Source organism: Bactrocera dorsalis, chromosome 5, assembly GCF_023373825.1.
Source record: "Bactrocera dorsalis isolate Fly_Bdor chromosome 5, ASM2337382v1, whole genome shotgun sequence".
NCBI classification, from domain to species: domain Eukaryota; kingdom Metazoa; phylum Arthropoda; class Insecta; order Diptera; family Tephritidae; genus Bactrocera; species Bactrocera dorsalis.
In genome coordinates, this window is record NC_064307.1 from 16,668,202 (window position 1) to 16,682,581 (window position 14,380).

The 14,380-nt window shown below is 32.1% G+C and overlaps 1 protein-coding gene across 1 annotated transcript; it reads left to right on the forward strand.

Moving 5' to 3' along the window:
• The first annotated feature begins 6,402 nt into the window (after positions 1–6,402).
• On the forward strand, positions 6,403–11,969 carry LOC115065859 (adult-specific cuticular protein ACP-20). Its single transcript, XM_049457151.1, has 4 exons — positions 6,403–6,535; positions 9,692–9,898; positions 10,004–10,100; positions 11,314–11,969. Exons 1-4 carry the CDS (start codon positions 6,524–6,526, stop codon positions 11,439–11,441), a joined length of 444 nt encoding a protein of 147 aa, XP_049313108.1. The 5' UTR covers positions 6,403–6,523; the 3' UTR covers positions 11,442–11,969.
• The last annotated feature ends 2,411 nt before the right edge of the window (positions 11,970–14,380 follow it).

Below are 14,380 nucleotides of genomic sequence, written 5' to 3' on the forward strand. Positions count from 1 at the left end.
TTTTCAAAGCAATTCTCTTCATTATATTTACTTATGCATAAGTATATGGCCGTTGGAGGCGACCTGTGTCAATTAATCTTCAAAAAATTCATTTTACATATTTGCTGTTAATTATATATATTCACAACATGTGTATATGAACAATCGAAACTTAGTGAATAAAATAAAAAAATTGAAAGTTAAAGCGTTACATGGTTTTCCTCGGATAAAAAACAGTCTTTTTTCAATAATTTTTTCTCATATAAAAAATGAAATATTTTATTAAACTTTTTTATTATTACAAACATACACTATTAACAAAGAAATTCTGAAATTTTTGAAAAAAATATTTTAAACTCGGTCATTACGATGCCATTTTCGGTGACCCCTTGAAAAAAGATATGCCCACGTTGTCAGGATAACTTCATACTGGATCATTTAATGTAAAAAATTACGTATTTTAGTTAAAATCTTAACTTAGAACTTGAAAGAAGGGGAAAAAACTGAAAATTGGATTTTTTGCAGACATTTAAAAAAAAATGAAAAATTTGCGACATTTTTTTTAAATAGTTGTAATCGGAAAAAATTCTCCCTCCAAGCCTTTAAGAATTGTAGCTCAAAGGTCTGTGTAAAATTTCATGAAGATCGGTTTGGTAGTTCTCGATAAATCTTGCTAAACGACTTAAAAACACACTTTCCGGAAAAACGCGTTTAAAAACGGCACACTTAGCCTAGCTAGCGTCGAGCAGACAAGTTCTCAAAGCTGTATCTCCGAAACTATTACTCTGATCAACTTATGATTATAAAACAATTCGAATTTTTTGAAACCCGCAAACCCGCCTAACCCCTTGATTAAGTTTCTGCTCTAGCCAGGATAGCCAAGAAGAAATTAAGTCTCATCAGGCTATGCAAGAAGGCCACAACCAGACTTTCAGCGGAAAACTCGCTAAAAAACATTTGAGTACTTAGTATTATAATATAGTATAGGAATAAAAGAAAATGAAAATGCTGCGAGTTGTCTTGCTCCAGAGCAGAAGGGAATGCATTTTCTACAAGCTATAGACCATTCAGCTCATTTAAGGTGTGCTTGAAGCAATGGACTATATAAACACTTCAGGTCTTAGAACACTAGCAACATAGACCATACAGCGAAGGTTCTTTAAGACAGTGCTGTGTGACAAGTTGCGCAGTAATAGAGTAATTACCTCTAATATTTATGAGATGATGAGATAACATTGGCTTTACGAATACCCAGCCTTCACTCAGTTGAGACTGGACATCTTTCAAGGCTCAAAATCTTCCAACTTAAAATATATTAGGTAGCTGGGGCTGAAAAATTAGATATTGTATCAATTCCACTGGTTTGTTGGATAAAATTTATAGTTATTTGGTTATCACTTGGTAGCACAATGGACCTAGTGATGGCTTAAGTGCAGTTGCTTACGCTCTTAACCTCCTCCTCTTCCTTCCTTTCAAACAATCAATAATTTCCCATTTTCGATAAACAGAGAAAAAGCAAGCATAAAAGAAAGTCATGAAGTGGCAACCGAAAAATCCTATTGGGCGGAAGGGTTGCGATATTTTTTTTATGAACTTTAGAATAAATATTTGTAGCTTCTGGAAAACTTTTTCTTCATAAATATGTCTCAGGCGACCAAGTCATTTTTTTTTTAATGAGACTTGTATTTTGTTGCAAGGAAATGGTTACCTCGAAGTATATAGCCCATATAGCGCATAGTTACAAGTTTTTGTCATCTTTCTGGCAAAGCTCAAACACCATTCCGTTAAAACTATTCATCTTGTGATGAATAATTATTAGATGTCGTATTGTGAGTGGATCTGCTTCTGAGCCAGATTATATGCCATCGAACGCAAAAATAATAATGGGATGGTGCATTATCTGGGCAATATGGCGGGTGGAGTAGGTTGGACTTCTCATTTAAGTGTTTCCAGGTAGGTTTTAACTGGTTTTGTAACATGCGGCCGAGCTTTGTCACGCAGCAGAATCACTTTTTCATGCCTCTCCTGGTTATTGGTTATAAAGAACCCAAGTTTCTTGTTTCTGTTATTCTTAGGACATGAAGTCGCTTTGCAATGGCCTGGTGGGTGACTAGATAAAGTGCAAGGTTTTCTTCTTCTTTTTTCTTAGTCCAATTTTCTATAATTCTTGCACTGTGATCGGCCTTAATGGGGAGGGTAATGTGATAAGGCTTAGCATAAATGTTTTGAGCAGTTATATTTAGAAACGTGGTGTCGTAACAAACCAATATACCCCGTAAAGCCAGTAAAGAATCATCTCATATGGCCATATATACATATATATTTAGTACAAAGATGGAATTGAATCCCCTCCACTAAACCTATAATTCCTATAATCCCGTACAAAAGCACTCCAGTTGTTGCTGCGTCAATGCAGAGAGGCACGCGTCGCAAATGGAGCGCAAAGCACTCATGTGGCATGTTTGTTTGTCCGTTGTTACCGTGTGAATTTCGCAAGCTCACTTTACTGTCTAACCACCTAGAAAGGCGACCAAAAACCGCAAAGCCAACACAGCCCCCGAACATATTCATTGGAGGCCTGTATTTGTTGTTGGCGCTGGTGCAAGCGTTGGTGTGCGCTATTAAAACGTAAGTACCGCGACGCGTAAATGTGGCAATAATCGCCAAAAGTGGCGGCAAGTGGCTGCAACGACAGAACCGTTAACAACAGGTGAACTACTTTAAGTTAATAACGAAAGAAAAGCAAAAGTAAATTCCAAAGGCGCATAGTCATCGTTGACAGCGCTTGTCTAAATGTATATATGCATATGGTTGTCTGTGGGTTTACATATGTTTGTGCGCACTTGTGTGTATGAGTGGGTGTTGGTTCGGTAATGCTCACCTGCAAATGTTCGTGAATGACATCTGTTGATTTAGTAATACACCTTTTGTGTTTTGTTGTTTAGTTTTTGTTGTTTATTTGAGCACTCTTTCTTGAAATGTTGATTGATTTTCGGTTTCAGATTTTCTTTAGAAACTTTTTTTTAGCTATCTGAATAGATAAAGTGATTGATTGTCTAAATTTTTTTACATGGTTTTTGGGATTACATAACCACATGCTTTAAGTAACAAACAAATTATGAAATATTATTACATAAGAGGGTATCTATCAGAGATCTATATTGAGGACCTTGTTGATGTTAAAGTTCTGGAGGCGAGGGTAGTGCATATAAACTTTGAGAAATCCTGTCAAATTTTATATTTGATTATTCATCGGACCAAAACAATAATTCATTTGAGAGCTTTTGGGTAAGAGTGTTCTTTCCAACATCACCACCCAATGCTGTGATAATAATAAAAAATTAAATTGTCTAATAATAATTAAATATCACATATCTGAATGGTCGGTAAATCTTTTATTCCGCATTTTAATTACATGTAACCGAAATCTAGGAAGATACATTCAAATATAGCCAGTTTTCTCTCTTGTAAAGCTCCCTAACATTAGGGACTTTTCTAAGTAATACCGGTAATTACTCGAAATTTTGATGAATTACTTTTTAATAGAGCCATTAGGCCCTAAAAACAACTCAAAATAGGCACTACTTATAGTTCGATCAATAACCCGTCATGCACTAAGTACAAGCAAAACCAATTAAATAACCAATTCTGTTAGCAAAAGTAGTTAATTGTTTGTGATTTGGGAACCCCCATCAATTTTGTAATAAAAGCAGACAATTTCAATGTCGAAGCCTTGCTTATATTTGACGAATATGATAGTATTAGCGATAAAGGGACAACCCGGACACTAAATCCAATTTACATGCTCTACTGATTAGGGATATTTTACTTTTTCAAAGAATTTTCATTTCTTATAAATAAAATTTTTTTGAATTGATACTCCTGGGAATATCAGAATCACTTATTCTAGTAACAGTTCTTATGTCCCAACGCCATACAGAAAGCGGAAAACTGAGTAGACAATTATTAAGCTATCAAAGGAGCCAGCGCGGTTTATTACGAACATTTTTTGGACTACAGACATTTTTAAGCAGTAAAGTAGAAACGCTATATTTCTTAATTGTTCGGAATATGGTCGAGGTCACAGCATCTAATACGTTGACGTGATACCTACTAACCTGTTATACTATTGGCTTAAATTTTGCTATGATTTTGATGATTGAAATTTGAGGAAAGTCTAGTATTTCGTGCCACTTTTTTACGCTTCAAGGGGTCAGTTACACTTTGGTTTAGATTTTATGAAGCCTATAACGCCTTTATTTACTTTTATGAGGTCTATGTCCCCTTTGTTTACATTTAGCCAAGACAGCAACCCTTTTGTTTAAGTTTTATGAGGTCAATTACCCCTTTATTTATTATGGCGAGGTCATTGACCGTTTACATTTTATAAGACCAATGACCTCTTTGTTTAAATATAGGCTAGCCCACAATCTTTGTTTACAGTTAGCCAAGTTTACAATCTTAGTTGCCATTTAACCTTTTGCCATTTAGCCTTTTGGGGTCGTTGGCCGCTTTGTTAACATTTTATGAGGTCAGTGATTCCTTTGTTCACATTATGAGGCTAATGATCTTTTTACATTTTACCGAGGTGAAATACCCATTTGCTTACATTTAGCCAAGCCCACAACCTTTTAAAAAAATTTAGTAACGTTTGCGTACATTTGGGGATACTGACCTATTTGTTTACATTTTATGGGGTCAATGACTTTGTTGTTCAAGCTTCGACAAGTTCAATGACCCCTTTGTTTTCATTTTAAGACGTCCGTGATCTATTTTAGAGTTTACCTTTCTTTAGAAAAGCCCACTACTTTTGTTTACATTTATGAGACCAATGACCATTTTGTTTACATTTTGCCAAAGTGAATGATTCTGTGTTTATATTTTATGAGGCAAATGCCTCACTTGTTTACATTTAGTCAAGTCTACAACCTCTTCACACATTTAGTCAAGTCAACGACGTTTGTTTAGATTTGTGCTCAATGGCTTAAATTCTCATTTTATGAGGTCAATGGCGTCATTATATACATTATGAAGCTATTTGTATGCTTAATCTATAACATATGGAAAATTATGGATTTTTTCGTGATTGTCAACTTTCGTGGTTGTCGTTTGTGATTAATATCATATCTGTTTTCACAGGCCTGGTATTTCTTCGAGTCGTCGGTTTTCTTCGCATCTGACATTTTTGGAAGAAAAAATAAAGTTGAAACGATACTCAAACTTATTTATTCTTCTTTATTTATTTTGTTTGTAGTTTTTATTTCGCTTCGGATTCCCCAACTTGTAAGCGCTTTTCGCTAATAAATGAATACGAGCGTTGCCAACTGACTTTAATCTACTAATATAAATTAAATTGATTCATAATAAGTTTCAGGGGGCCAGTCCACTCTTCTTTATGGTAAGTTGATACCCCTAACAACAATATGATCCTGGGAATGGGTATTATGCCGAGATAAGACTAACAAATGAGCCCTTAAGCGGATTTTGAAGAAATATTCCCACTAATTACACACCACTTAAATTGTAAAAGCTAATAGCAATTTAATTGTAGTAATACAAGTCGGACAATATAAATTTCTTAAGCAAGTACATACATCTTTATGAGCACTTAATCACCGACAACTAGTGGATTGTAAAATTGTGTGCACATTGACACACATAAATTAAATGTCAACGGCGGCAAAAAGTGAATTTTCAAAATACTTAAAATTTGTTTAATTACCTTTACAGACACATACACACATATAAAAATACATACATATGCATGTCTGCAAACAAGTATGCCACATAATTTAGTGTAACTGTAAACACAAACACTAATTAAATTTCCGAACATTTTTGGCATAATTTCGACTTTACGAGCCGGAGTATGTTTTTATTGTTGTTGTTGTGGCAGTAATTTCCAGCTGATATACTTTTGTGACGCTCGTATTGTTAATTTGGTTTAGTGTTTTGTTTACAGTTGATTTTTTGCAGACGAGCACAAACTTACACACACACTCACACATAACGGTGCTTTTATGCAAGCCTGCCTGACTTCGTCGAGCGTGGAGTCCTCTCTGTGTCCCGTTGTCTTACAGCGGCCTTTCCAATTGCCTTCCAACTGCATTATTATGTCTCGCTCTCTCTTTCCCGCTCGCGCTCGTTCTCTTTGCCACTCTTGCATGCATTTTTCAAATTTGTTGTTGCGTTTGCTACAAATATGCGCTATTGTTGTTGCTATTATCTATTGCTTTCGGCTGCAAAATTGTTGTGGTTTGTAGTTGTTGTTGTTGCGTGGCTTAGCGATTGCATGTCGCACTTTCTTCCTAAGTATATAAAAGCGTCGAGCAAGCGGAGCTTTGGTATTATTCAGTGGTGAAAATTGGCAACGCTCAGTTCGATCAGCACAAAGTAGTGATCTCGTTTCTTGCAATTAAAAATACAAATTGTTTGCAATAACAACAAATATCTATAAAATACCGTTTTGGTGTTAAAATAGCATAATCTAATATATAACTAAGCGCTTAATAAATATTAAAAATAAAAAACTAATTCTTTCGAAATGGCACTTAAGGTGAGCAACATGAAAGGACATACAAAAGAATTGTGTAATAGAAAAAACGCTTGAGTGTTGTTTGTGTAAAATGATAATCCGACAGTTTGTGGTATAAAAAAGCATGAGCTCAGCAATTATTTCTCAAATTACAAGACTTTATGTTATCAATGGAAGAAGTTTATGTTGCTCATTTGTAAAGTATTACTCTGATGTTGTGATAAATTCTTGAATAATGAAAGGAACATTAAGCAAAACAATTATACCTTGTAGCAACAGGTTGCAAGAGTATAAAAATATAACTGGCATTTTGGAAATTTGGAAATTATATTAATAAAAAGTCAAGCCTGTATAAATGGGTTTGAAATCATCTGTTTAGTAATGCACCCAGAATTTCTTTCTCTTGTCCGAAGTTCTACATGTTTTTATATTGGAAGGTTTATATAATTGTGAGGTTACTTCCTGAATTTTTTTTGATATAAATTTTTCGTCAATCTCTTATTATTATCGGACTAACATTCATCGATTCACTGAAGCGAGGTTTGTTCCCCGAAACTCTCGTGAATCCGCCACTGCATATGTATGATACAAACGTTAAAACTTCACTTAAATTTCCTTTTTGCTTTCATTCTTTTACAAAATTTTAGTCTACCTCATAATTTTATACAAATGTAGTGAAAGGTTTTTACATAATTAAGTTCGGCTTCGCAATAGGCAATACTACTTATAAGATCAATAAAAATAATATATTATGTTACATCTTCCATATTAAATATCGACCAAATTCAAAAAAGATGTGTTGTAAAATAATATAAAAAGGGAGAAAAAGAAATTTTAAGTAGTCCTCAAGAAACTACAAAACTTAATAATGATTAAAAATCACAACTAAAACGATACTAAAATTGTATGAGTCGAGCCGATAACATTCTTTGAAATATAAATTTTTTTCAAAAATTCCAATTCTATCTTTTATAGCATCTAGCATATGTATATGCTTCATTCAAAATTGCTATACAATATGAAAATAAGAGGAAAACGTGGATGGTGCTCACGTCTTACTTTATATTGTTTTGTATGATAAAAATTTTTATTTATTTTTTTTTTTTCAATATTTCTGTATTTATTGGAACTGCTTTTTTTTTAAAGCCTATATGTTTTTTTTGGACCCTTTTTATTATATGTATCAATATTAGTTGCTTTGGTCGTACCCCACAGTTGAATGCCATACAGACAAATCAGTTTCAAGAGCTCATAAAATTACTTTGTATACTAAGTTTAGAATTTTTATTTAAATTTAAATTTGCAGCTTTTATCTCCATGCAAATTATTTTACTAGAGATTGGTGCACCCGTGGCCACGCAAACCTTACCACTACACTTTCTTTAATTTTTTCGGACTTTTTCGTTTGTTCGAGATTTTCCTCAATTTTCTTGTATTTTAATGTTTTTAGTAAGCATAAGTAAACTAAATTATATTATCTCATTATAATTATAGTTTTTAATTTATTACGTTTAAGGAGTGAAACACAAACTAGCTCTTCTGTGCTTATACAAAAGCGTCCGATTTTATTGTTATTAAAGTGATACTAAACTTCGTGTTTCTATTAAAAAAAAAAAAATAAAATATTAATTTCAAATATAGTGTAAATGAAATTAAATAAAAAAATAAAAAATATCATTCTTTCATCGCAGGTCAGTCTCTTACATTTCGAGCTCATTTTGTAAATCTCACTATCTTTCAATTGACTTATCTATAGCAGAATGTGTTTTGGTTTTAATTTTTAATATTTTTGTTTAAAAACATGTCATTAACTTATTTCTAAATAAAAAAATTTTATACCGCTATAAAATATAGTCAAATATGCATAATACTTGAAAATTTTGAGTGGTAAGGTTTGCGTGGCCACGAGTGTATGCTTTCTCCACGTTAGCTTTCTAAATAGGTGAATACCAAGATAAGTTACTTCGTTCGCTTGGGGGGCTAAGATATTTTTACTGTATACTATAATGAATAATAATAATTTAGAATAAGCTCAAATTCGAAATTCGATGGAAAATATTTTGACTTTGGATGCTAACTTCGCAAAATAGAGAATTTTCTTAATTCAAAGTTCAATGCATAGGCGAGTATTGCTTAATACCTCTAAAGAAAAATTCTATGAATTTATAAATGAAATTAAAGATATGTGAAGATAAACACTTTAATTTGAGCTAAACTTAAGCTATGACGCACTTTACAGGTGTATTTCTTATAAAAAGGCTTAAAAAGAGAGTCTGTTAAAAAAAATCCAATATTTAGCCTTTTGAAATTATAGTGAATCATCTGATGGGGCCTTTCTGAGAAAATTTCATTTCTACATATAAAATCAATTCAACCGCAACTTACAGGAAATTTATAATAATAATAATGAAAGTTATCAACTTGTTATTAATTAATCTGAAAACTATTACTACATATATTAAGAATTTATACAAAATATAACATTGGCTTAGTTAGAGTTATCCGATTTGGATAAAATATGCACCATTTTGTTCTATAATTCGTTCGCCATAGACAGGAATATGCAAAATTACCTCACCTAAGGAACCTCCCAACCAAGCTTCGGTATTTGGAGAGCCACTATCAATCGATATATCAAGAAAGTGAATAGATTTTTGTCAGCTGATTGGGTCATATGTAAAAGAAACGTTTCTGGCCACTTTCACATGAATGGCGCTCATAAAATTTCCTCACTTTCGAGAACTTCTACACATGGCTCTCTTCTCCAATTTAGTAATCTCTTGAGCTATTTTGCCAAACTAGGTAAAAAGACTTTTCAGCAGCGTATTTACCAATGATGATACTTATTTTAAAAGTTTTTGAATCAGTTACCGACTACCATTGGAGTTATTTAACCATATAACCAACTTCATTTTCTCATGAAACTTTTTTTAGCAAGCCGAACAATATTTTTTTCAAAGATACTAATTAACAACAATGTTTTGAAGTCGGAAAAGAGTGATTGCTGTTTCTATCATGTAAATGTAAATTCATGTAAATTTTCGCTTTATGTACATATATATACGTAATCTTCTACAGCCTTTCCAAATTTTGCATATTTCAATAACTGGACTATTTAGAATGGCAATTGCTTTCCTATAGTCACATATTAACCCAGCTCATTGCTTTCACTTTCAGTATTTGATTTTCGCTTCTGCGCTCTGCCTCACCATGGCTTCACCCATAGGCCACTACTATGAGGAACAAGGTGGCTATGAGGAACTCGGCGGACATGAACTTGGCGGTCAAGAGCTTGGTGGCCACGATCTTCACCAAATCGAACGCGTTTCGTTGGGCGAGGAACATCACGGTTACGAGCACGAGGAAGAGCATGTGGATTACTATGTAAGTGCTTGTTTAGTTTTATGAAAAAAGCTTTGAAATACGCAGCTAATTATTATGAACAAATATTAAAATCACCAATAATTTCTTATTTTTTTATTTTCATAGGCTCCACCAAAATACGCTTTCAAATACGGCGTGAATGACTTCCACACCGGAGATGTGAAATCGCAACATGAATCGCGCGATGGTGACTCCGTTAAAGGTTTGTAGAATTATGTAGAAATATTATAAGTAGTTTATATTTAATCTCGCTCTACTAAAATTGCATTAAAAAACTGAAGGCGGTGATAAAAATGAAATAACTTTAAACAGGCTTTACTAAAAATGTGTTCTATTGGAGAATGTTACCACCTATCCAAAAATATAAGAAAACTTATATTCTATAGGCGTTATTTGGTACTATACTATTAAATTACACAAAATATATTAAAACTTTTGTATTTTAGAAACAATTTCGAAAAGCGTTGCCACCTTTTAGAAATTAAAAACATGAAAAACTGAAATTTTTAAGCTAAGAATAGCTGAGAGTTAAAGATTAGAATTGAAAGTAAAAAAAACTCTAAACAAATGTTTGAGAGGGTTGCCACTTATATCAAAAATTGAAGTTTATTTGAATTTTGTTAGTAAAGTGTTCGCTAACGAAATATTTACTAGCAAATGTTATATTATTAAATGAAAAATTTAAAATTTGTTTACAGTGTTGCCATATAATTTTTATATTCATGAAAAGGGTTACCAACATTCATGAAATTTATTTATAATACTTATTTAAGTTTTTGTTTTTATGTAGAAATAAGTTGAATGGAGTTTTATAAGCGATTTCATGGATAGGGTTGCCAAGTAGCAAAAGTTTTAATTGCAAATATACTACTATATAAAAGCAGATCTGGAGTTAGTAGTTTATCGCAAGGCAAAGTTAAAATTATTGGAATGAGATAGTGGAGGAAAAATTGTAGTGTTGCCATATGTCTATTTGTGTGAAATGGATTGCCAACTTACAAAACATTTTGTATCTCTAAAATTATTTTTTATGTTAAAAAAGCGATAGTATGAATTTTTGCGTACGAATATATTATTAGGGTTGCCGAGTAAATAAATATTTTAAATTTAAAAAAATATGCAGTTATGATCAAGTGTGAATGGTTTGTCGCGTAACAAAGTGGAGATTATTGAAAAGAAATAATTTTAGATTTTATTGCACTCTCAAAAAACGTTGCCAATTTAATAAATAATCAAAAATCGTACTATATTTTTAACAGAAAAACTTTTTATTAGTAAAAATTGTCTACTATATAAGGAATAATTAAAACTATTTTTGAATTTTATTATCATTATTTTTTTTCAATTTTATTATAACATTAAAAATTTTTCATACCATAAATTAAAAACAAAAATATTTATTTCGCACTTTCCAGGCCAATACTCCTTGGTTGAACCAGACGGCTCCATCCGCACCGTGGACTACACAGCGGACAAACACAACGGCTTCAACGCTGTCGTGCACAAAACCTCACCGGTACACCACGAGGAAGGACATTATTAAGCAAATTTGAAGGCATAAACGATTTAAATGTAATTGAAGCCAAGCTTAGCAACAGCGGCAGCAGCAGAAATATAGTACTTAGTTGTAAATTCCAAACGTATTAGCTAAATTATAAAATGACTGGAAAGTTGAAAGGGAACACACAACAAACAAGCTGAGATTACTTAATATACACAACTAGATTTTCATTACTCAATCACAAAATATTCACTTCAACTGCCATCTAAGAAAATTTTGACTGTCTACGGTAGAATTTTAGTTTTTTCTCATATGGACTTTAGCGTATATGTCTTTACTTTATATATGTATATGTATAAATATGATTTCTTTTTAACGAGTTGGAGACACTGTGATAGCGTTAATATTCTAACTCATTCGACTGTTCATTACTCTAACCATTTGCCATTCGCCATTAGCACTATTATCACCTCTATGTATGTATATATGTTTGTATGTAATTTTAAATCTACTTTATTTTCAAACTGTAATTAGTCACTATCTTTTATTAAACGGTACTTTAACTATGAACTGATGCAGCGAACTTATTTGAAGACTAACGAATTTGCACTTACTTTCACATAGAAACTTTGTGACGTCATTTTAGCTTATTAAAAATGGATAGAAAATGTGTCGTATTATTAAAAAAAACCTTAATTCGTTTTTTAATTATTTTTTTCTTAATTTTTCTAACCTTAACATTGAAGAATTCTTTTTAGAAAATTTTTTATGGCTTTACTAACTAATTCACCGTTATAATGTTTGCTTATTTCATATATTCGAAACCATTTAACTGCAGTTGAGATTATGGTGTTGACAAAAAATAGTGTAAATAATAATTTTCTTTATTTTTTAAGCCGATTTGCAGATTTAGATTTGAGTTTCAATTGTTGAAGTGTAAAAAGAATCCAACAATATGCACTATAAATTAATAAAAGATTGAAAAACTATATTTTTTATACAAAAGTTTTATATCAAGCGCAAAATTTGTCATAATAGGGTTGCCAACAGTTTTTCATACAAAAAAATTTTAATATTACAAATATTACAAATCTTACTAATATTTTAATGTTTGCAAACAATTTTACTAAACGCGAAAATTTTTAAATTTTATTCAATCCAAAAATTTGCATTATAGGGTTGCTAACACATTTTAACAATAAAAAAATTAATTTAAAATATTACAAATTTCACTAAAACTTTAAATTTTTGCCGACAAATTTTATTAAACGCGAAAACTTTAACTTAAACTTTAATCAAGCCCAAAAAATGTGATAATAGGGTTGCCAGCTGATTTTCACAAAAAAAATTAATTGAAATATCACAAAAGTCACAAAACCTTTGATTTTTTGCAAACAAATTTTATTAAACGCATAAATTTATAAAATTGGGTTGCAAATGAATATATTCAATTTCCAAAATAAAAGACTTAAGCAACGAACTTGAGCTAAAATCAAAGGTTACCCAAATATAAAAAAGAACTTCGACTGCAAGGACTCATTTTCTGATATAAAAGACTTAAGCAGCGAACTTGCACTGATTTACAAGAAAGACTTAAGCAGCAAATTTGTGTGTTTCATAACTGCTTATCTATATATAAGACTCAAACGACGAACCTATGCGCCTAGTCAATATGAAAGACTCAAGCAACGAACTTGCGAACGGACTTTGCTCATAACAACATATTTCGCGCCAAAAACCATTAGTCGACTTGCAGGAAAATCACAGACAACTTAAAAAAATAAATTTAAAGAAAATCAAAACAAAAAAGAGTAAAAAAGAGTACAAAATCCATGCACACTCCGATAAATATTTATTACATGGCGCGCAACATGTCGCCCGTGGCAATTATGAAATCACACATGGCAACGCCGGCGCTGGCTTTTCCATATCATTGAACCTCAACTTTGTGTGAACAAGGAAAAGCGAATGACCATAACGGGAAATATATATCAAAAAATTAAAAAAAAAAGTTGAAAATAATCAGGTTTATATTTTATACCCATGTGAAAAACAAAAACAACAACCCAGTTTGGCTGCTGAGGCGTCTACGTGCATGGTGTGCGAATTGGTGGCGTTTGGCCAGTTTGCTGGCAGCTAAATATTTTACTATTTTCGGAAAAAGTTACCATGAGCCAAATAGTTGTAATGGCAATCACATGTACGCTCGATTTGGGTGCGTATGTGTTTTTATTGAAATTTTTTTGGCTTGAAGTGGTTGACCAGGCGCCTGCTGTGCACCTGTGTCTAGTTTTAAAAGAAAAGTAGGAAATATTAGTTGATTGATTCCTTGTTGGCAGCCAGTTGGACGCCGATATGTTGGAGCAGCCCTCAAACTGTTCTCTAAGCGGAACTGCATCGCCAAAAATAAATTTGTTTATTATTGTTTTTGTAAGCAAGCATCTTAAAAACAAATTTTGCCGATCGAATTTCTATTATTAATAGTCAATTGCGCAAAAAATTGACATTTTCTTTTACTTAGAGCTTGTTTCAATTTACCGCTGAGATTATGTAACATATAACTTTTCATAATATACTTTCATAATAACTACTTTTACTTGCTTTTATTTGCATTGTTTAATCAGCCAGCTGGATTTATTTAATAGCCTCTCTTTCTTGCAGCTTTTTGTCTTGTTATTCAATGAGCTGTGATATGTTGCTTTACCACAGCAACCGCAAGGAATTTAATCACTTTATTTGCTTTAACTAGCGCTCGTAAATTTTTTATGTGCTTTTACACGTTGAATTATGATTACTTACGTATACATTTATTTTATACTTTGAAGAATGTTTTTTATCACATATTCACATATGAATGGCTTTAGTAAAAAGTAATAGTTTATAATAGATTTTTCTTGTAAAAATTTTTTTATTCTACCACTGTTTCCATAAAACGTACTGAAGTTGCACTGAAAAAGACTTAAAGCTAGGATTTCATATGA

What these genes read in the sequence shown, in the direction of transcription:
- LOC115065859 (XM_049457151.1), top strand. An exon ending in AAGAGCATGTGGATTACTAT is followed by an intron (nt 9,899 to 10,003) that starts GTAAGTGCTTGT and finishes TTATTTTCATAG; the next exon opens with GCTCCACCAAAATACGCTTT. An exon ending in CGATGGTGACTCCGTTAAAG is followed by an intron (nt 10,101 to 11,313) that starts GTTTGTAGAATT and finishes CGCACTTTCCAG; the next exon opens with GCCAATACTCCTTGGTTGAA.